Source organism: Lynx rufus, unplaced genomic scaffold (genome assembly GCF_022079265.1).
Source record: "Lynx rufus isolate CCGP_SWC_20201006 ecotype Redwood Valley unplaced genomic scaffold, mLynRuf1.p SCAF_7, whole genome shotgun sequence".
In the NCBI taxonomy this organism is placed as follows: domain Eukaryota; kingdom Metazoa; phylum Chordata; class Mammalia; order Carnivora; family Felidae; genus Lynx; species Lynx rufus.
In genome coordinates, this window is record NW_025814889.1 from 121,547,731 (window position 1) to 121,572,632 (window position 24,902).

A 24,902-nucleotide genomic window follows, 5' to 3' on the forward strand; every position below is an offset into this window, starting at 1 on the left:
ATTTCAGAAAATTACATGCTCCCACAGGTAACCTATTTTAGCACATTCCCATATATAGCTTGTCCAGAGGGGGGAAAAATCACAAAAGCGCTTTCATTTATAATAATCATAATACAAGATGCCATGTATCGAGCTTTTCTATGTACCAGGTACAGGGGTAGGCATGTGGCATATCTCCTTTAATGTCGTTGAAACCTCCATCCTTACTTCTCCTTCCCCAAAAAGATAGAAAGAGGTTCATATCCACAGAAGAGGTAACTGCATTGGCAGATTGTGTCCAATGGCACCTTGATCCAGGCTGGCAAAGATGCCGAGGTGATACAGTCCTGGTCCATCTGTGGTCGAGATACCTGGGAACCCACCCAGCTGGCAAACAACGTGGGACACCTTCCTAGATTACCAGTAGTTCAGTAGCAGAAGTGAAACAAAGCCAAAACCCTTTTATTATCTTTTTTAAAAAATTTTTTTAATGTTTATTTATTTTTGAGAGAGAGACAGCATGAATGGGGGAGGGGCAGAGAGAGAGGGAGACACAGAATCCAAAGCAGGCTCCAAGCTCTGAGATGTCAGCACTGAGCCTGATACAGGGCTTGAACTCATGAGCTGTGAGATCACTACCTGAGCCAAAGTCAGTCGCTTAACCAACTGAGCCACCCAGGCACCCTTATCTTTTTAATGTGATTTATTGTCAAATTGACTAACATACAGTGTGTAAAGTGTGCTCTTGGTTTTTGGTGTAGATTCCCATGGTTCGTCACTTGCATACAACACCCAGCGCTCATCCCAACAAGCGCCCTCCTCAATGCCCATCACTCACTTTCCCCTCTCCCCCACCCCCGCATCAATCCTGTATTTTCTTCCCTCATCAGCAGTAAACCCTTGTTAAATTATATTCTCCCCTCCCTTCTCAGATATGCTCCAGCAAGCATTTTGAATTATAATTAGTGGAAAAGGAACTGATGGGGTGAAATGGTAAAGAGCAATAGAAGCTCAGGGAATGTGGAAACAGAAAAAGTACTATTGTATTAAATACATTTTCCTTGACATTGTTTGGGATGAGGTTGAAGCTCCGAGGGAAGGATAGATGCATTTGACATGAGATGTCAAGTTGGAAGTTTGATTTATACTTTGATTCATATCAGTGTTCAAAGAGCATTTGCTTTATGGAAGTCAAAATATAAAGAGATGAGAACTGGCACATGACTGAGGTCAGGATATTATAAGATGCAGATGGTGATATACAGTAAAAGCTCTAAAAATGAGGTCGTCTCCTTTTTATTTGTCCACGGGAATGAAAAATGATGGATGAGGGTGACAGGCAAAGAAGTCAGATACTCAGCATTCTGGGAGGGGAGGGTCTGACTCCCTCTTGCCCAACAGCACCTGACATTTCACCAGAATAGATATTGAGAACAAGGAATTATTAGGAGCTGGAAGAGAAACTGACCCCACACAGACCCTACCTCACAGGGGGAAACTAAGAGCAACGGAAAGACTCCTGCAGGGTGCCAGGCCTGGAATGAGGCCCCTTAAGCCTGGCTGCCTCTACTCCAGGCTCTCTGGGCATCCTGTCACAGCAGAACAAACTGGATATTCCATCCCTTCAGACATGTCAGTAGCTGCTTTCCACCACAACCTGGATGGGACTGGTCTGCAAGCTTAAGGCTCGATCCCCTGGGTGGTCCATTCCATCACATACCATCTACAGGCACTGTGGTCTCCTGCAGCTTCCTTAGAACATCTCTGCTCCTGTGTGTATAGGGAGCAGGGCAGAGGGAGTTGAGAAGGGGTCAAATGCAGCCTCTCAAATTCTACTCCCCTTTTGTCCACAGAACAGCCTCGCACAGAGTCTGAGTGGGAGAACAGCTTCACCCTGAAAATGTTTCTTTTTCAGTTTGTCAATCTGAACAGCTCCACATTTTACATCGCATTCTTCCTTGGAAGGTAAGATCCTGATCTCTCCACGCTTTTGGAGGCCAGGACAGAGCGCTCAGAGGTCGCTGACCAGGGTGACAGAGAAGCACCTCCTTTAGAGTGATTTTTACAAAGGCTAAAAAGAGAAGATCAGCCTCCTCCTTTCCCTTCCTATTCTCCTCGTGGGGAATGGTCGCTCCACTCAAGTGTTACCTGTGCACCTTTTCTCAGTGTAAGGTACACAGAGGAGAAGCATTTGCACAAGTGAAGGATGAATTTAAAACTTGTGGGCTCCATGCACACCTGAATCAGGACCCTGGGTCTCACACCAATGCAAGCAGGTGGTGTAATGGGGACAGTGATCTGCAGTGTATCCTGGATGCCGGCCTTCACAGAAAAGGGAAAGGCATCCAGACAGGAAAGGAGCTGACGTAGGACTCCAGAGAAGAGTAGGCAACTTCCGAATCCAGCAGTTATGAGGATTTGGAAAGGCTCCTGTGTGGAGAAGTCCTGTCCTATGGATTCCATTGCTCCAGGAAGTGTTTCCCAGGAGATGAGAACCAGAGGAGGGTGGAGCGTTGGGTTTTGCTGGGATGGATGCAGCAGCCTCTCCTCGGTTTCGAGCTACTTCAGCATGCAATTCTAGTCAAATAGTGAAGCTGGTTATTTTTTTAAATGAAACGTTCATTCAAAAAGATCAGAATGTGTTTTAATCCAACATGCTGTTACACAGGCCAGAGCACTTGATACTTAGCAGAAAATGTTCAAAGTCACAGCAAGCAACAAGAGCTGGCCTCTGTGGTTAGCAGCCAGGCAGTCCAGAAGGGATATATCCCCCGGAGAATTCCAGAAGCTGCAGTTTTGACAGCTCTGGAGAGTTTCCTAATTCTCTCAGACCTGATTGTACCCGTAATTTTCACTGGAGGATAGGCTACCCTGAACATAATAGTCACTGAAAGCTTAGACCTACAGGATGCTAATGGTCTGTTTTTCTGTGTGTTAAAGATTTACAGGACACCCAGGTGCCTACTTGAGGCTGATAAACAGATGGAGACTAGAAGAGGTCTGTATTCTTCCCTATCTCCTTGTTTGCTACAGACTTCTATTAAACAGCCTAGGGCCACTTTGTGCAGATTAGAAACCAGACACTCTTTCTTCCTCTCCATTGATTCTGGAATTTCTGTGTTTGCTTACCTCGCAGTGCCACCCTAGTGGATGCCTTATTGATCTCTGTATGCAAATGGGTATTATAATGGTGCTAAAGCAGACCTGGAATAATTTCATGGAACTTGGCTACCCGTAAGTACCTTAGACATGTGTAGTAGAGATGCAGCATTGCTCATTATTGGCTTTTCTAGGTGTGGCAAGTAAGATAAGCAATGCAGACTCAGCAGTTACACCAGGGCGTGTACCTGGAGCTAAGCGTTCATGCTCAGTTATTCAAAGACGGTCATGAAAGTAATAAACATTAGCTCTTTAGGAAGGTTTAGCATAAGAAGTATGAATGATAGTGAATATCCTTTTAAAAAGTCTCTGTGGGGCCCTAAATATTGAACACTTGCTTGGAAGTTTCTTTAAATGATGCCTCTGACCCTCATACCATAGCACTGCAAGGCTCTCACTAGTTAGGACACATTAACTAGAGCTCTGCTCTCCCACGCCCATGATAAATCAGGAATTAATTTTTTTTAACTATCTTAAATTCAAACGCTACAGGAAAGGAACTTATGGGAAAAAAAGTTTAGAGATGCAGAAAAGAAACTGGAGTATTTCTAAGTCAACATATCCTAACCAGCAAAAATATGTTCACCTGGTGATAAGAGTTTGTTGATGACAATAGGCAAAAAACATGCATCACTTTTATAAGGATAACTGAATTCTGCTGTGTTTGCTCAGCTCTGGTCAGTTAAGTTTTAAAGGAACATAAATCAGCCACTTCTCTTTCTGCTTTTTTTTTTTATGTTTATTTTTGAGAGAGAAAGAAAGAGTGCAAGCAGGGGAGGGGCAGAGAGAGGGGACAGAGAATCTGAAGCAGGCTCAGAGGTATTGTCAGCACAGAGTCCGACATGGGGCTCAAACCCACAATCTGTGAGATCGTGACCTGATCCAAAATCAAGAGTCGTACAGTTAACTGACTGAGCCACCCAGGAGCCTCTCTCTTTCTGCTTTAATTCCTTCCACACCTACTGGTTTTCATGGCAGCTTGGTGTCTCCATAGAGTACTCCAGGTTTCAGGGAGGACCATTCAACCAGAACAATTAGCTAGAACTTGGATCGCTTTGAAAAAGTCCCCTCTTGGCTCTTTGTCGGAGCCAATGCCAGTAGTTTCCGATTCTTAGAATTCTTTTTAAAAAACGTATTCCAAGTGCTTGATGTTTTCTATAAAACTTTTTTAAATGCATAAAGTTTAAAAATTAACAGCATTGTATGCTTCTTTAAAGTATAAACCATAATTTATCAAATGTCAGAGACATCAAGGGAACTATATATATATATTTTTTTAATGTTTATTTGTTTTTGAGAGAGAGAGACAGAGAACAAGCAGGGGAGGGGCAGAGAGAAACACAGAATCTGAAGCAGGATCTAGGCTCTGAGCTGTCAGCACAGAGCCTGATGCAGGGCTCAAACCCACATACTGTGAGATCATGACCTGAGCTGAAGTCAGTTATTTAACCAACCAAGCCACCTAGGTGCCCCCAAGGGAACTATATTTTATCTTCTAGTATTATGGACATAGAGCAAAATTGTGAAATAGGTCATTTGTCTTCGATACCCCCTCTCATTTTTTTCCTTTATTTCACATTTTGTTTCTGGTTGGGTTTTTGTTTGTTTGTTGGGTTGGTTGGTTGGTTGGTTTTGTTTTTGGGGGGGTTTTGGGGGCATTTCTACCCTTGGATACCCTTCAATTTTTCCTTGTCCCCTACGGCACACAGACCTGACCCCCCACCCATTTCCTTAACCCCGTTCCGTATCATAAGATGCACTCCTGAACATTACTAAGGATTAATGTGCTAACCTCACCAGTATAGGATGCATTTTACTGGGAATCAGAGCCCCTGTCTCAAGATCAAGCTAAAAGCAGGCAAGTCCAACTGTGGAACTGCATGCAGACTTCAGTGTGCCAAAAAGAGGAAGCATTTAGTGGGTTTGCAGATCTTCCAGGACCTCCCTCAGAATATGCAGATCAGCACCCACATGGTTAAGACTGCTCATGGGTCCTGAGTTAAGTCAGCTAAGCCAAACCTTCCTCTACTCCAAGGTCAGGGTATTGCCTTCGTGCCAGAGGATCAGTTTATAGATGCTCTCTGTCCTCTATCCAACCCTCCAAGGCAACACTAAACATGAAACAATTTCATGAATATTTAAAATAAGTTCATCAGACATTCTGTTCACTTGCAAGTACAAATGCATGAAGTATAGCCTCCATTGTTATTTTCTTCCTAATCCAAGGTTTTATGTCCTTGGCAGCCTATCCTAAAAAGTTTTAAACGATGGTTCCATATTTGAATTCTGTCTTATTACTTATGTCTTACGAACAGCCATATATTTTTTTAAAGGAACTTATCTTGTCGTGCAGGTTAATTCAGAATTGGTGGACCAGAAGGAAAGTACGACAGGAACGTGGACCTGAAAGAAAAATAAGTTTCCCACAGTGGGAAAAGGACTACAACCTTCAGCCCATGAACGCCTATGGACTCTTCGATGAATACTTAGAAATGAGTATGGAAATATCCTATTTTATCCTATTAACTCTAAATTCAAATTCTAGATCTCAAGCTATAATTCAGCTAGACATGCACCCATTATCACTGAGGCCAGAAGCATGTGGGGATTCTTAAGTTAAGTGCTTCAGAGGAGAGAGTTTCTTGCTTTAAGAAGTTCAATCCATAGAGATGGTGCCAAAAGCCTGGTTGCTTCAAACTCCTCATGATATTGCGTCCTGTCCCTTATAATCAATCACCAGAAAACAAGAATGGGTTGGAAAATTTGGTGGGCCAAAGAAAAAGGAGTTATCATTCATGGCATGATTGATTCTCTCATTTAGAAGACATGTATTGAGCCATGTTATGTCCAAACAGACCGTATGCTTGGCACTAGAACTACAAGAAGGAATAAGGCATAGTCCCAGCTCTCAAAGAACTTATGTGGGGGGAAAGTCAGAGATATAAAAATAAGTGCAGTAAAGTATAATAGATGCTGCAGGATGCATCAGGGGAGGCTTAGGGGGAGCAGCCATTTCTCTTGGAGATGATGGCAGGAAGCCAGGAATGCTTAAACTATGCAACTTACATTTAAGGAATTAGATTTCTCTATTATTCAAACCCAAGTTATTTATCTTAGCATGTTATTTAAGAGCATGGGCTATGGAAACAGATTGCCTGGGTTTAAATCCCAGCCCTATCACTTATTAACTATGAAATCTTGGGTAATAACAATCTCTGTCTCAATTTGCTCACCTCTAAAGTGGGGATAATAATGAGTGTAACCACTTCATAAGGTCTTTGTGTGGATTAAATGAGTTAATGAATGGAAAGGGCTTAGAACAATGACTGGCTCATAGTATACACTTGGTACATGTTATCTGTATCATTGTTATTATTTTCCTGTTCTTATCTCCCAGGGGAGAAAAGCTAACAAAATCTCTTAGCAGATATATTGAGTGTGTATAGGTTTGTTTGTTTTTTTCAGTTATGTTTATGCTCTGTAACATGGGGGTAAAAGTGAGGGTACGGATGGACAAGAAGCATTACTTCTGAAAGGAGTTCTTTCTGGGAAAAATCTGAAAATTAAAGGAATAGCACAATTGATGCTTAACATTTTTTAGATTGCTTATGTCTTAAGCATCTACTGTTGTTTTTGGAGTTTCAATTATAGAAGGGCAGAATGATATAACTCAGAGAAGAAATCAATGTGGGCATTAATAATAAAACTTAATAAAGGGAATTCATTAAGAGAACTAACCCCTTTGAGATCTCTTAATGGACTCTTCTCCCATAAAGAAGGAAATGAACAATAATGTTGGTATATTGAGTGCTTGAAAAGAAGCCTTTATGTGGCTGGAATTAGTACAGTTCCAAGTACTGCGGTATCTGTAACAAGAAACAAATCTTGGAAGCATCGCAAGCAGACCAGAGAATCCTAACTGCTTCCTTCTATTCTTGTCATTTTATTTTCTTAATGACTTCCCTGCTTTGTTTTATATATTTTTAAATGTGTTCATTAAAGTATAACAGATAATGCAAAACTATACAAGTAAGTGTACAGATCCATAAATTTTTACAAATTTTCCCATCTGTGTAAGTAAGAGTTTGACAGACTACTAGCCCTCAGGCCAAATTGAGCCCACTGCCTATTTTTATAAATAAAGTTTTATTGGTACATAGCAATATCCATTTAGTTACATATTATCTATAGTTCATTTTACACAACAGTAGAATTGAGTAGTTGTGCCAGACACTGTATAGCCCAGCCCATCAAGTCTGAAATATTTACTGACTCCTTAAAGAAAATGTTTGCCATTCTTTGTGATAGATCAAGAAGCAGAATATTATCATTATCAAAGAAGGCTCCTTTGTTTTCTTTCCACGTCATAACACCCTCACTAACTACTTTTCTGGTTTTTAATGCCATAGATTAATTGTAGCTTTTTAAAATTTCCATGTGAATGAAATTATACAATACATACTGTTCTTTCATTCAACATCATGTTTATAAGATTCTTCTATGTTGCTACAGGTAGTAAAATTTTATTTTCGTTACCATATAGTATTCTTAGAATGTATACCTGAAGGAAAATTATGAAGCAGGTGGAATTTCTCTTTGATACTCACCTCCATCTTTAGGCATATGTGGGTTTTTTTTTTTTTGCATTTCTACTCCCAGATAGTCCCCAATTTTCTCTTCTGTTCCCCTAAATCACATAGACCCCACCCCCCAACTTTCAACCCTCTCCCATATCATAAAATTTATGAGTATGAAACTTCATGAGCACTGCTAAGGATAAACATGCTAGATAAATGCTTTCTAATAGGAATCAAAGCCTCTGTCAAGCTTGAATCAAAAAAAAAAAAGTCAAATTTACTTGTGGAAATGCAGATGTCACTGTGCCAATAGATGAACTATTTTGTGAGTCTGCAGATCTTCTAGGCTCCTGGAAATAAATAGGAATATAGCAATATTTATCTATCCATTCTACTGGGGATAGATATGTGGGATATTTCCAGGTTTGAGTTTTTACAAATAATACTTCTGTGAACGTTTTGTACCTGTGCTTTGGTTAACATATGTACATATTTCTGAAGGGAATTTATGTAGGAGTGGAGTTACTGGGCCATAAGATAGGCACCTGTTGATCTTCAGCAAACACTGAGTTTTTAAAACTAAGTTGTACCAATTTACAACTTAGCAGTCTTAGAGTATTAGTTATTCCACACACTCACTAAAACTTGTTAGTCCTTGCAAATATTAGCCTCTCTGGTTGGTATGTCATAGTATGTCATGGTTTTAATTTGAAATTTCGTGGTGACTAGTAACGCTGAACACCTTTTCATATATTTATGGCTATAAGGCTATGCTTTTTTTTGTGAATTCCCATTCAAATCCATGATCTTATTGTTTCTTTTTCTTAGTGATTTGTAGAAGTTATTAACCTATTTTGGATATGGGTCCTTTGTCAGGTATCTATGTTGCAAATCAAATAGCCTTTCCCAGTTGGTGACTTGGCTTCTTACTCTCTTGCTGATATATTAAAGTGAACAAAAACTTCAACTTTGTTCTTCTTCAAAATTGGTTTCTGTAACTTTTAGAATCAGATTTATAATTTCTACACTTAGCTTACTTTTATATTGGGATTTTCTTTTCTCATTGATTTTTTAAAATGTTTTTAAATTTTAAGTTCAAGATAGTTAACATACAGTGTAGTCTTGGCTTCATGAGTAGAACCCAGTGATTATCTCTTATATATGACACCCACTGCTCATCCCAAAAAGTGCCCTCCATAATGTCCCCCACCCTCCCACCCTCCAGCAACCCTCAGTTTGTTCTCTGTATTTAAGAGTCTTTTATGGTTTGCCTCCCTCTTTGTTTTTATCTTATTTTTCCTTTGGTATAAGAAAATGGTCCAGGTTCATTCTTCTGCATATTGCTGTCCAGTGCTGTCCAGTTTCCTTTATATTCCCTATGTTCATCTGTCGTTTCTCAAATGCCAAATATGAATGAAATCATATGATATCTGTTTTTCTCTGACTTATTTTGCTTAGCATAATACCTTCTCATTCCATCCACGTTGTTGCAAATGGCAAGATTTCATTCTTTTTCATTGCTAAGTAGTATTTCATTGTGTGTGTGTGTGTGTGTGTGTGTGTGTGTGTGTGTCCCCCCCACACACACACCAGCTGATGGACATGTGGGTTCCTTCCGTAATTTGGCTATTGTTGATAGTGCTGCTATAAACATTGGGATGCATATACCCTTTCAAATCAGCATTTTTGTATCCTTTGGATAAATTCATGCTAGTGCAATTGCTGGGTCATAAGGTAGTTCTATTTTTAATTTTTTGAGGAACCTCCATACTGTTTTCCAGAGTGGCTGTACCAGTTTGCATTCAATGCAGTCCCTATCAAAATAACACCAACAAGGGCCCCTGGTGGCAGTCAGTTGAGTGTCCAACTCAGTCTCAACTCAGGTCATGATTTTATGGTTTGTGAGTTCGAGCCCCACATTGAGCAGTATGCTGATGATGCAAAGGCTGCTTGGGATTCTGTCTCTCCTTCTCTCTGCCCCTCTCTCTCAATAAATAAATAAACTTAAAAAAAATTTTAATGATACCAGCTTCTTCACAGAGCTAGAACAAACAAGCCTAAAATTTATATGGAACCACAAAAGGCCCCAGATAGCTAAAGCAGTCCTGAACGAGAAAACCAAAGTGGAAGACATCACAATTCTGGACTTTAAGCATATTACAAAGCTGTAATCATCAAGATAGTATGGTACTGGCACAAAAACAGACACATAGATCAATGGTATAGAATAAAGAACTCAGAAATGGGCCCACAAATATATGGCCAACTAATCTTCAAGAAAGCAGCAAAGAGTATCCAATAGAAAAAAGAAAGTCTCTTTAGCATAGTGCTGGGAGAACTGGACAGTAACATGCAGAAGAATGAACCTGGACCACTTTCTTACACCATACACAAAAATAAACTCAAAATGGATGAAACACCTAAATGCAAGACAGGAAACCATCAAAATCCTACAGATGATAAGCAGCAACCTCTTCCACCTCGGTTGCAACAACTTCTTACTTGACATAGCTCCAGAGGCAAGAAAAGTAAAGGCAAAAATGAACTATTAGGACTTCATCAAGATAAAAAGCTTCTGCACAGCAAAGGAAGCAATCAGCAAAACTAAAAGGCAACCAACAGAAATAGAGAAGATATTTGCAAATGACATATCAGATAAAGGGTTAGTATCCAAAATCTATAAAGAACTTACCAAACTCAACACTTGAAAAACAAATAATCTAGTGAAGAAATGGGCAAAAGACATGAATAGACACTTTTCCAAAGCAGACATCCAGATGGCCAACAGACACATGAAAAGATCCTCAACATCACTCATCATCATGGAAATACAAATCAAAACCATAATGAGATACCACCTCACACCTGTCAGAATGGCTGAAATTAACTCAGGAAAAAACAGATGTTGGTGAGGATGCACAGAAAGGGGAACCCTCTTGCACTGTTGATGGGAAGTCTGATTGATTTTCTAAGACTTTGTTTTTAGAGCAGTTTTTGATTTACCACAAAATTGAGAAGAGTGGCACATTTCTTACCAAGGATGAACCTACATTAACACATCATAATCACCCTAAGTCCATAGTTTACTTTACTTTTGGTGTTTTACATTCTATGGATTTGGACAAATGTACTATGACATATATCTATTCTTATAATATTATATAGAGTATTTTCACTGTCCTAAAAATCCTCTGTGCCCTGCCTACTCATTTATCCCCCAACCTTGCCATGTACATACCTTTTGTTAAGTTTAAGAACTTTACTTATATCCCTAGGTTGCTAAGCGTTATCATAAGTTGTAATTAAATTCTATCAAATCATTTTTCTAAATCTAAAATCATGTGTTTCTTCTTTATTAATGTGGTGAATTTCATTGATTGATTTTATTGGTTGTTAAAGTTTTATTGGTTGTTCCACTGACCTAGCAGACTTGGAAAAAATAATCACTTGGTCATCCTTTTTTTGCTTGTATTGCCAAATTTAATTTGCTAATATTTGTATGTAAGTTCATGAAACATATACTATACTTTCTTTTTTGTAATGTTTCAGAATTGGGTGTCATTGTTATGATGACCTCTGATTCAGATAATTTTCCCCCTTTTTTCCTATTCTCTTAAACAGCTTGTGTAAGATTATTATTTCTTACATACATATCTGGAAGAACTCAGTGAAGTTAGCTAGACTTGGAATTTTCTTTGTGGGAAGATTTGTAACTGTATATTTAATTTACTTAATAGCTATAGGACTATTTCAATTTTCTATTTTGAGTATCCATTTTGATAGCTGTTTCTTAGTTGTTTTTTAACAAATTTATCCATTTCGTGGAAATATTCAGATTTAGTGGAACAAAATTGTTTGAAATACCCTCTTCTTAACTTTTTGTTTATATAAGGCCTGTAATATTGTTCTCTTTTTCATTTATAATTCTATAGTTTGTACTTTTCTTTTTTCTCTTTAACAGTCTGTCAAGAGACTTGTTAATCTTTTCCAAAAAAAAAAAAAATCAACTTGTGCTTTGTTGATTTTATTTCTCTATTACTCATTTGCCTTATATTTCATTCATTTCTGCTTTTATCTTTATTTCCTTTCCTATGTGTTATTTGGGCTTAATTTTCTCTTTTACCAGTATCTTAAGAGGGAAGCTTAAATCACTGATTTTCAGCTTTTATTCTTATCCAATATAGGCATTTAGAGCTATAATTTCCTCTATGAACACTTCTTTAGCTGCATCCCATAAATTTTGGCATGTTTTATTTTCATTGTTAAGATATATTCCATTGCCATTCATATTTGATCTATGTATTTTTTTTAGTAATGTTGCTTACTTTTATGTTTATGTTACTAAAGTAAGCAACTTTAGTAATGTTGCTTTAGTAATGTTACATGTTTAGATAGTTGCTTACTATCAAAAGATGGGAATTTTCTAGTTCTAGTTATCCCTCTGTTACTGATTTCTAATTTAATTTCATTGTGGTCAGAGGATATTCTCTATATTATTTCAGTTGTTTGATATATGATGAGATTTGCTTTATGCCCTGGTATATTGTCTATTTTGGTGAGTGCTTCAAGTGTGTCCTGCAATTATTTGATATAATGCTCTACATATGTCAATTAGTCAACACTGTTTGTGTTGTCTTTATCTTCTGTGGTCTTATTAAACTTCGTCTACTTTATCTACTAAGTTATTTTATCTACTATTTTCTCTACTAGATATTATCTACTAAGATACTATTTTATTCACTAAGAAAAGTATATTAAAATCCCCACATATGATCGTGAATTTATTATCCTTTTAGTACTGTCAACTTTTCTTTTATGCATTTTGAAGATGTGTTATTATGTGTAAACAGTTTAGGATTTTCCTAGTTTACTGTTGACCTTTTTAGCTTTATGTAAAACCACTTTTTGTCTCTAATAATGTAATATTTTGAAGATGTGATGAGGAAGAAGCTAAGGAGCTAACATTGAAATCTTACAAAGGACAGAACTGAACCTCTCACAGTCTTTCAGGACTAAGAAAATAAACAGTCACCAGGTTCTCAGTCACAGCCAAAGAACAAGAAAAAAACCAGAGGTGAACCACACTTTATAAAAACTACCATCTAAAACCAGCCCAGCTTAATCAATGACCATATTTGAAGTGATCATCTCCCTCTTTATCTGCCTTAACAGCAGCACAAGGAACATTTTCTTGTAGAAAAAAACATAACTGATAACAGAGATCAAGAACCTTGCTAGAGAGTAAATAATTTAAGCTTTGGAGTCAAGAGGAAAAATATTATACAAGTACTTATAAATATAAGCACTTCACATATAAAAAACCATGTTTAGCTCAGAGATAGTTTTCAAAAAGAAACAAAACCAGGGATCTGGCCAGAACTGGCCTGAAAGCAATAGTTTACTATTTCTTCATCTAGAGTTTCCATATGTTTGGCAAACTATAAAAGTTATTAGGCATGTAGCCTGTTGAGTTATAAGATGTGTAAACATAAATTCATAACAAAGGAAAATGTCTGCTACTTCAAATGCAAAATTGGAGGTTCCTACCATTAAATACTATGAAAAAATCAAGGAAATATGGTATTACAAAAAGAAAATAATTTTCCAGCAACAAAATTCTAAGGCACATAATATTATAATTTAACTGATAAAGAATTCAAAACTGTTATGAAGAAATTCAGTGAGCTACAAGAAAACTCAGGCAATTCAATAACTCAGGAATAAAATGAATGAACAGAAGGAGTTCTTTACCAAAGAGATTGAATTTATAAAAAAAAAAAATTCAGGAGCTGAAGAATTCAGTAAATGAAATAAAGAATTCAATGAAGAGCATAGGTTAGGTACTAGAGAAAGTCAGATGGAAGAAAAAATAAATGACTTAGAGGATAGGAATATAGAAATAAAGGATAGAGAATTTAGATTTTTAAAAACTGAAGAAACCCTATAAGAGCTCTCAGATTCAGTTATAATGGCAAATATAAGAATAACTGCTATACCAGAAAGAGAAGAGAGGGATAAGAAGGCAGAGAGTTTGTTTAAAGAAATAATAGCTGAAAACTTCTTAAATCATGGGAAGGAATTGGACACACAAATGCACAAAGCTAGTTGAACACCCTCTTATCTCAATGCAAAAAAACAAACAAACAAACTTCTCCAACACACATTATAATGAAACTGTTAGAAATCAGTAATAAAGAATTTTAAAGGAAGCAGGGACAGGAGGTGGGGGGGGGGGGAAGTAACCTAAGAAGAATCCTCATTAGGCTGTCAGCAGATTTCTCAGCAGAAGCTCTACAGGCCAGGAAGCATGGAATGACATATTTAAAGTACTGAAAGATAAAAATTACCCACCAAGAACACTTTACCTGGCAGTTTTCCCTCTGATATGAAGAATAAATAAAGGCTTTCCCAAACAAAAGCTAAAAGAGTTTACCACCACAGTACCTCCCTTGCAAGTAATGTTGATGAGTTCTTCAAGCTAAAAATGAAAAGATGCTGATTGTGACATAAAAACATATGAGAGTACATAAAACTTTGGTAAAGGCGAAAAATAAATTCAAAATAGAAGACTGTAATAGGATGGTGTATTAACCCCTTAATATAGTATAAAGATTGAAAGAAAAGAGGATTAAAAATAATTATAACTACTATAATTTGTTAATGAATTGACAGCATAAAAAGAAGTAAATTGTAACATCAAAAATACAAAAAGGGAGAGGAAGATGGCGGCGTAGGAGGACGCTGGGCTTACCGCGCGTCCTGCTGATCACTTAGATTCCACCTACACCTGCCTAAATAACCCAGAAAACCGCCAGAGGATTAGCAGAACGGAGTCACCGGACCCAAGCGCAGACGAGAGGCCCACGGAAGAGGGTAGGAAGGGCGGCGAGGCGGTGCGCGCTCCACGGACTGGCGGGAGGGAGCCGGGGCGGAGGGGCGGCTCGCCAGCCAAGCAGAGCCCCCGAGTCCGGCTTGCAAAAGCGGAGGGGCCCGACACTGTGTTCCGACAGCAAGCGCGACTGAGCGTCTGGGAGGTCATAAGTTAACAGCTCTGCTCGGAAAGCGGGAAGGCTGGAGGACAAAAGGAGGGTGAGCTGCGGAGCCCCCGGACGACAGAGCTCAGTTTGGCAGGGAACAAAGGCGCTCGCCAGCGCCATCTCCCCCGCCAAAATCCCAAAGGGAACCGGTTCCGGCCAGGGAAATTGCGCGCTCAGCGCAAACACCCAACTCTGTGCTTCTGCGGAGCCAAACCTCCGGCAGCGGATCTGACTCCCTCCGGCTGCCACAGGGCCCCTCCTGAAGTGGATCACCTAAGGAGAAGCGAGCTAAGCCTGCCCCCCCTGCCGCCGCGCACCTTGCCTTCCCACCCCAGCTAATACGCCAGATCCCCAGCATCACAAGCCTGGCAGTGTGCAAGTAGCCCAGACGGGCCACGCCATCCCACAGTGAATCCCGCCCCTAGGAGAGGGGAAGAGAAGGCACACACCAGTCTGACTGTGGCCCCAGCGGTGGGCTGGGGGCAGACATCGGGTCGGACTGCGGCCCCGCCCACCAACTCCAGTTATACACCACAGCACAGGGGAAGTGCCCTGCAGGTCCTCACCACACCAGGGACTATCCAAAATGACCAAGCGGAAGAATTCCCCTCAGAAGAATCTCCAGGAAATAACAACAGCTAATGAACTGATCAAAAAGGATTTAAATAATATAACAGAAAGTGAATTTAGAATAATAGTCATAAAATTAATCGCTGGGCTGGAAAACAGTATACAGGACAGCAGAGAATCTCTTGCTACAGAGATCAAGGGACTAAGGAACAGTCACGAGGAGCTGAAAAACGCTTTAAAGGAAATGCAAAACAAAATGCAAACCACCACGGCTCAGATGGAAGAGGCAGAGGAGAGAATAGGTGAACTAGAAGATAAAGTTATGGAAAAAGAGGAAGCTGAGAAAAAGAGAGATAAAAAAATCCAGGAGTATGAGGGGAAAATTAGAGAACTAAGTGATACACTAAAAAGAAATAATATACGCATAATTGGTATCCCAGAGGAGGAAGAGAGAGGGAAAGGTGCTGAAGGGGTACTTGAAGAAATAATAGCTGAGAACTTCCCTGAACTGGGGAAGGAAAAAGGCATTGAAATCCAAGAGGCACAGAGAACTCCCTTCAGACGTAACTTGAATCGATCTTCTGCACGACATATCATAGTGAAACTGGCAAAATACAAGGATAAAGAGAAAATTCTGAAAGCAGCAAGGGGTAAACGTGCCCTCACATATAAAGGGAGACCTTAAGACTCGTGACTGATCTCTCTTTTGAAACTTGGCAGGCCAGAAAGAATTGGCACGAGATTGTCAGGGTGCTAGACAGAAAAAATATGCAGCCAAGAATCCTTTATCCAGCAAGTCTGTCATTTAGAATAGAAGGAGAGATAAAGGTCTTCCCAAACAAACCAAAACTGAAGGAATTTGTCACCACTAAACCAGCCCTACAAGAGATCCTAAGGGGGACCCTGTGAGACAAAGTACCAGAGACATCACTACAAGCATAAAACATACAGACATCACAATGACTCTAAACCCGTATCTTTCTATAATAACACTGAATGTAAATGGATTAAATGCGCCAACCAAAAGACATAGGGTATCAGAATGGATAAAAAAACAAGACCCATCTATTTGCTGTCTACAAGAGACTCATTTTAGACCTGAGGACACCTTTAGATTGAGAGTGAGGGGATGGAGAACTATTTATCATGCTACTGGAAGCCAAAAGAAAGCTGGAGTAGCCATACTTATATCAGACAAACTAGACTTTAAATTAAAGGCTGTAACAAGAGATGAAGAAGGACATTATATAATAGTTACAGGGTCTATCCATCAGGAAGAGCTAACAGTTATAAATGTCTATGCGCCGAATACCGGAGCCCCCAAATATATAAAACAATTACTCATAAACATAAGCAACCTTATTGATAAGAATGTGGTAATTGCTGGGGACTTTAACACCCCACTTACAGAAATGGATAGATCATCAAGACACACGGTCAATAAAGAAACAAGGGCCCTGAATGAGACATTGGATCAGATGGACTTGACAGATATATTTAGAACTCTGCATCCCAAAGCAACAGAATATACTTTCTTCTCGAGTGCACATGGAACATTCTCCAAGATAGATCATATACTGGGTCACAAAACAGCCCTTCATAAGTTTACAAGAATTGAAATTATACCATGCATACTTTCTGACCACAATGCTATGAAGCTTGAAATCAACCACAGGAAAAAGTCTGGAAAACCTTCAAAAGCATGGAGGTTAAAGAACACCCTACTAACGAATGAGTGGGTCAACCAGGCAATTAGAGAAGAAATAAAAAAATATATGGAAACAAACGAAAATGAAAACACAACAATCTAAACGCTTTGGGATGCAGCAAAGGCAGTCCTGAGAGGAAAATACATTGCAATCCAGGCCTATCTCCAGAAACAAGAAAAATCCCAAATACAAAATCTAACAGCACACCTAAAGGAAATAGAAGCAGAACAGCAAAGGCAGCCTAAACCCAGCAGAAGAAGAGAAATAATAAAGATCAGAGCAGAAATAAACAATATAGAATCTAAAAAAACTGTAGAGCAGATCAACGAAACCAAGAGTTGGTTTTTTGAAAAAATAAACAAAAATTGACAAACCTCTAGCCAGGCTTCTCAAAAAGAAAAGGGAGATGACCCAAATAGATAAAATCATGAATGAAAATGGAATTATTACAACCAATCCCTCAGAGATACAAACAATTATCAGGGAATACTATGAAAAATTATATGCCAACAAATTGGACAACCTGGAAGAAATGGACAAATTCCTGAACACCCACACTCTTCCAAAACTCAATCAGGAGGAAATAGAAAGCTTGAACAGACCCATAACCAGCGAAGAAATTGAATCGGTTATCAAAAATCTCCCAACAAATAAGAGTCCAGGACCAGATGGCTTCCCAGGGGAGTTCTACCAGACATTTAAAGCAGAGATAATACCTATCCTTCTCAAGCTATTCCAAGAAATAGAAAGCGAAGGAAAACTTCCAGACTCATTCTAGGAAGCCAGTATTACTTTGATTCCTAAACCAGACAGAGACCCAGTAAAAAAAGAGAACTACAGGCCAATATCCCTGATGAATATGGATGCAAAAATTCTCAATAAGATACTAGCAAATCGAACTCAACAGCATATAAAAAGAATTATTCACCATGATCAAGTGGGATTCATTCCTGGGATGCAGGGCTGGTTCAACATTCGCAAATCAATCAACGTGATACATCACACTAACAAAAAAAAAGATAAGAACCATATGATCCTGTCAATCGATGCAGAAAAGGCCTTTGACAAAATCCAGCACCCTTTCTTAATAAAAGCCCTTGAGAAAGTCGGGATAGAAGGAACATACTTAAAGATCATCAAAGCCATTTATGAAAAGCCCACAGCTAACATCATCCTCAACGGGGAAAAACTGAGAGCTTTTTCCCTGAGATCAGGAACACGACAGGGATGCCCACTCTCACCGCTGTTGTTTAACATAGTGCTGGAAGTTCTAGCATCAGCAATCAGACAACAAAAGGAAATCAAAGGCATCAAAATTGGCAAAGATGAAGTCAAGCTTTCGCTTTTTGCAGATGACATGATATTATACATGGAAAATCCGATAGACTCCACCAAAAGTCTGCTAGAACTGATACATGAATTCAGCAAAGTTGCAGGATACAAAATCAATGTACAGAAATCAGTTGCATTCTTATACACTAACAATGAAGCAACAGAAAGACAAATAAAGAAAATGATCCCATTCACAATTGCACCAAGAAGCATAAAATACCTAGGAATAAATCTAACCAAAGATGTAAAGGATCTGTATGCTGAAAACTATAGAAAGCTTATGAAGGTAATTGAAGAAGATTTAAAGAAATGGAAAGACATTCCCTGCTCATGGATTGGAAAAATAAATATTGTCAAAATGTCAATACTACCCAAAGCTATCTACACATTCAATGCAATCCCAATCAAAATTGCACCAGCATTCTTCTCGAAATTAGAACAAGCAATCCTACAATTCATATGGAACCACAAAAGGCCCCGAATAGCCAAAGGAATTTTGAAGAAGAAGACCAAAGCAGGAGGCATCACAATCCCAGACTTTAGCCTCTACTACAAAGCTGTCATCATCAAGACAGCATGGTATTGGCACAAAAACAGACACACAGACCAATGGAATAGAATAGAAACCCCAGAACTAGACCCACAAACGTATGGCCAACTCATCTTTGACAAAGCAGGAAAGAACATCCAATGGAAAAAAGACAGCCTCTTTAACAAATGGTGCTGGGAGAACTGGACAGCAACATGCAGAAGGTTGAAACTAGACCACTTTCTCACACCATTTACAAAAATAAACTCAAAATGGATAAAGGACCTAAATGTGAGATAGGAAACCATCAAAACCCTAGAGGAGAAAGCAGGAAAAGACCTCTCTGACCTCAGCCGTAGCAATCTCTTACTCGACACATCCCCAAAGGCAAGGGAATTAAAAGCAAAAATGAATTACTGGGACCTTATGAAGATAAAAAGCTTCTGCACAGCAAAGGAAACCACCAACAAAACTAAAAGGCAACCAACGGAATGGGAAAAGATATTTGCAAATGACATATCGGACAAAGGGCTAGTATCTAAAATCTATAAAGAGCTCACCAAACTCCACACCCGAAAAACAAATAATCCAGTGAAGAAATGGGCAGAAAACATGAATAGACACTTCTCTAAAGAAGACATCCAGATGGCCAACAGGCACATGAAAAGATGTTCAGCATCGCTCCTTATCAGGGAAATACAAATCAAAACCACACTCAGGTATCACCTCACGCCAGTCAGAGTGGCCAAAATGAACAAATCAGGAGACTATAGATGCTGGAGAGGATGTGGAGAAACGGGAACCCTCTTGCACTGTTGGTGGGAATGCAAATTGGTGCAGCCGCTCTGGAAAGCAGTGTGGAGGTTCCTCAGAAAATTAAAAATAGACCTACCCTATGACCCAGCAATAGCACTGCTAGGAATTTATCCAAGGGATACAGGAGTACTGATGCATAGGGGCACTTGTACCCCAATGTTCATAGCAGCACTCTCAACAATAGCCAAATTATGGAAAGAGCCTAAATGTCCACCAACTGATGAATGGATAAAGAAATTGTGGTATATATACACAATGGAATACTATGTGGCAATGAGAAAAAATGAAATATGGCCCTTTGTAGTAAGATGGATGGAACTGGAGAGTGTTATGCTAAGTGAAATAAGCCATACAGAGAAAGACAGATACCATATGGTTTCACTCTTATGTGGATCCTGAGAAACTTAACAGAAACCCATGGGGGAGGGGAAGGAAAAAAAAAAAAAAGAGGTTAGAGTGGGAGAGAGCCAAAGCATAAGAGGCTGTTAAAAACTGAGAACAAACTGAGGGTTGATGGGGGGTGGGAGGGAGGGGAGGGTGGGTGATGGGTATTGAGGAGGGCACCTTTTGGGATGAGCACTGGGTGTTGTATGGAAACCAATTTGTCAATAAATTTCATATATATAAAAAAAAATAAAAAATAAAATATAAAAAAAAAATACAAAAAGGGAGGTGTAAAAGTGTGGAGGCTTTATAGGCAAATGAAGATACATTGCTATCAGCATAAAATGGACTGTTTTATTCGTGAGATATTTTATGTAAGCCTGATGGTAACCACAAAGCAAAATTCTGGAGTAGATTCATGCAACATAAAAAAAAAAAAAAAGACTGAGCATATTACAATGGAAAACACCAGCTTCAGAGGTAGAAAGAAACAAAGGAGAAAAGAAACAAAATAAATACAAAATAGCCAAAAGGTTATTGGTTATGGTAAGATGACAGTAGTAAGTTCCTATGTATCCATAATCACTCTAAATGTAAATGAATTGAATTCACCAATTAAAAGGTACAGGGTGCCTGGCTGGATTAAAAAATAAGAGTCACCTATATGCTGCCGACAGGAGTCTCGTTTCAATTCTAAAGACACACATGGGCCCAAAGTAAAGGAATGGAAGAAGATACTCCATGCAAGTAGAAATGAAAAGAAAGTGGGATTAGCTATACTTATGTCAAACAGAGTTCCAGGCAAAAACAGTAACAAGACAAAGTCATTATATAATGATAAAGGAAGCAATACATCCAGAAGATATAATAGTCATAAATATATATGAACTCAGCATCAGAGCACCTAAATATATTAAGCAAATACTAATAGATCTGAAGAGAAAAATAGACCAACAGTACAATAATACTAGAGGACTTCAATACTCCACTATCAGCAGTGGATAAATCATCCAGACAGAAAATCAACAAGGAAACATTGGAACTGAACCAAACATTAGACCAAATGGACTTAAACATATATAGAACAGTCCATCCAACAGCAGAATACATATTCTTCTCATTGTGTACATGGAATATTCTCCATGATAGATCATATGGTAGGACATAAAATCAACAAATTTAAGAAGATTGAAATCATACCAACTAAATATTCCAACCACAGTGGTATAAAACTGGAAAGTTACAAGAAGAAAGTTCTAATCTACAAATGTGTGGAAACTAAAAAACATACTTCTGAACAACTAATGCGTCAAAGTAGAAATCAAAAGGAAAACAAAGTATCCCAAAACAAATAAAAATGAAACACAGCATACCAAAACTTATCGGACAAAGATAGTTTTTTTTATTTCAATGTAATTAACATAGAGTGTTATATTAATTTCAGGTGTACAATATAGTGATTCAACTATTCTATACATTACTCAGGGCTCATCATGGTAAGTGTACTCAGCATCCCCTTCACCTATTTTACCCATGCCCTCCAGCTTCCTCCCCTCTGTTAATTACCAGTTTGTTTTTTGTATTTAAGAGTCAGGATTTTTTTTTTTGTCTTTTTTTTTTTTTTTTGCTTTGTTTCGTAAATACCACATAGGAGTGAAACCATATGGTTTTTGTTTTTATCTCACTGATTTATTTCACTTAGCATTGTACACTCTAGATCCACTCATGTTGTTGCAAATGACAAGATTTCATTTCCTTTTTGATGACTGAGTATCCCATTGTATATAAATACCACCTCTTTATCCATTCATGCCTATATCAGTGGACTCCTGGGTTGCTTCCGTATCTTAGCTATTGTAAATAATGCTGCAGTAAACATAGGGATGCATTTTTTTTTAATTAGTGTTTTTGTATTCTTTGGGTAAATACTGAACAGTGGAGTAACCGAATCATATGGTAATAGTATTTTCAGTTTTTTGAGGAACCTCTATACTGTTTTTCCACAGTGGTTGCACCATTTGCATTTCCACCAGCAGTGCACAAGGGTGCATTTTTTTCCACATCCTCTCCAACACTTGTTTCTTGTGCTTTTGATTTTAGCTATTCCAATAGGTGTGAGGTAATATCTCATTGTGGTTTTGATTTGCATTTCCCTGATGATGAATGATGTTGAGCACCCTTTAATGTATCTGTTGGCCATCTGTATATCCTCTTTGAAGAACAGTATGTTCATGTCTTTTGCCCAACTTTTAATTTCATTATTTGGGGGAGGGGGGTTGGTGAAGTTCTTTATTTATTTTGGATATTAACTCCTTATCATATGTATCATTTGCAAGTATCTTCTTCCATTCAACAGGTTGTCTCTTTGTTTTTTGAATGGTTTCTTTTGCTGTGCAAAAGCTTTTTATTTTGATATAGTCTCAATAGTTTATTTTTGCTTTTGTTTCCCTTGCCTTAGAAGACATATCTAGAAAAATGTTGCTACAGCCAATGTCAGAGAAGTTACTGTGTGTGCTCTCTTCTAGGATTTTTATGGTTTCAGGTCTCACCTTTAGATCTTTAATCCATTTTTAGTTTATTTTTGTGTATGCAGTGACAAAGTGGTCCAGTTTTATTCTTTTCCATGTACTGTCCAATTTTCCCAGCATTTGTTGAAGAGACTGTCTTCCATTGTATATTCGTTCTTCCTTTGTCATAGATTATTTGACCATGTAATTGTGGTTTATTTCTGGACTCTCTGTTGTGTTCCATGGATCTATGTATCTATTTTTGTGCCAGTACCATAGTGTTTTGATTACTGTACCTTTGAGGTATATCTTGAAATCTGGGATTATGATGCCTCCAATTTTGTTCTTCTGTTTCAAGATTGTTTTAGCTATTTGGGGGTCTTTGGTGATTCCATACAAATTTTTGGATTATTTGTTTTAGTTTTAGGAAAAATATTCTTGGTGTTTTGATAGAGATTTCATTAAATCTGTAGATTGCTTTGGGGAGTATAGACATTTTAACAATATTAATTTTCCCAATCTATGAGTATGGAATATATTTCCATTTGTGTCATCTTCGATTTCTTTGATCAAAGTTTTATGGTTTTCAGAGTACAGGTTTTTCATGTTCTTGGTTAAGTTTATTCCTAGATATTTTATTATTTGGGGTGCAATTGTAAATGAGATTATTTTCCTAATTTCTCTTTCTGCTACTTCATTATTAGTATATGGAAATGCAACTGATTTCTGTATATTGATATTACATCCCACAACTTTACTGAACTCATTTATCAGTGTTAGTTGGTAGGGTTTTTTTGGTGAAATTTTTAGGGTTTCCCCTATATGGTATCATGTCATCTGCAAATAATGAAAGTTTTACTTCTTCCTTAGCAATTTGGATGCCTTTTATTTCTTTTTCTTGTCTGATTGCTGTGGCTAGTACTTCCAGGACTATGTTGAATAAAATTGGTGAGAGTGGACATCTTCGTCTTGTTCCTGATTGTGGGGGGGAAGGTCTCAGTTTTCCCCATTAAGTATGATGTTAGTTGTGGGTTTTTCATATATAGCCTTTATTATATTGAAATACGTTCCCCCTAAACCTACTTTGTTGAGGGTTTTTTATCATGAATGGATATTTTATTTTGTTGAATGCTTTTTCTGTATCTATTGAAATGATCATATGGTTCTTACCCTGTGTCTTACTGACGAATTGTGTTGATTCATTTATGAATTTTGAGCCCACCCTTGTATCACAGGAATCCCACTTGATCATGGTGAATGCTTTTTTTAGTGTATTATTTGATTTGATTAGCTAATATTTTGTTGAGGATTTTTGCATTTGTGTTCATCAGAAATACTGGCTTATAGTTCTCACTTTTGTGATATCTTTATCTGGTTTTGGTATCAGGGTAATTCTGGCCTCATAGAATTAATTTGGAAGTTTTCCTTCCTCTTCTATCTTTAGGAGTAGTTTGAGAAGAATAGAAATTAACTCTTCCTTAAATGTTTGGTAGAATTCTGTGAGTCTATCTGTCCTGAACTTTTGTTTGTTGGGAGTTTTTGATTACTGATTCAATTCCATTGCTGGTAATCAATCTGTTCAAATTTTCTATTTCTTCCTGATCTAGTTTTAGGAGATTATATATTAGGAAATTATTCCTTTCTTCTAGGTTGTCCAATTTGTTGGCATATAGTTTACATAATGTTATCTTATAATCTTTTGTATAGCTGTGATGTTGGTTATTATTTCTCCTTTTTCATTTACTGATTTTGTTTATGTGAGTCTGACTAAAAGTTTATCATTTATGTTGATCTTTTCAAAGAACTACCTCCTGGTTTCATTGATTTGTCCTAATGTGTTTTAATTTTCTATTTCTTTTGTAATCTTTTTTCTTTATTTCTACTGGTTTTGGGGTTTTGTTTGTTCTTTTTATAGCTCCTTTAATTTTAAGGTTAGCTTGTTTGAGATTTTTCTTACTTCATGAGGTAGGTCTGTATTACTATAATCTTCCCTCTTAGAACAGTTTTTGCTACATCCCAAAGATTTAGGATCATTGTATTTTCATTTTCATTTGTCTCCATGTATTCTTTGATTTCCTCTTTGATTTCCATTTTTTATGTGGCCTCTGTATGATTAGTTGTGAAAAGTCTGTTCTGCCCATCTTTGGGTCATTTTCTCAGTTATTTACGCTGATGTGGGTGTTATCTAGGTGTATCCAGGGGACAAGGTGAGCTTAGGATATTTTTACTCTGCTCTCTTCCCCAGAAGTAACAAAGACAGTTTTTAAAAGTAAAATTTATAGCAATAAATGATATATTAAGAA

At 37.9% G+C, this 24,902-nt stretch overlaps 1 protein-coding gene across 1 annotated transcript in view; it reads left to right on the forward strand.

Annotated features, from left to right (window-relative positions):
- Positions 1 to 24,902, forward strand: part of ANO4 (anoctamin 4) — a 241,617-nt gene that overhangs the window by 192,701 nt on the left and 24,014 nt on the right. Inside the window, exons 19-22 of the mRNA XM_047066400.1 lie at positions 1,833 to 1,944; positions 2,920 to 2,977; positions 3,116 to 3,213; positions 5,492 to 5,634. Of these exons, the coding sequence (XP_046922356.1) occupies positions 1,833 to 1,944; positions 2,920 to 2,977; positions 3,116 to 3,213; positions 5,492 to 5,634 (411 nt within the window). The remainder of the gene's footprint in view (positions 1 to 1,832; positions 1,945 to 2,919; positions 2,978 to 3,115; positions 3,214 to 5,491; positions 5,635 to 24,902) is intronic.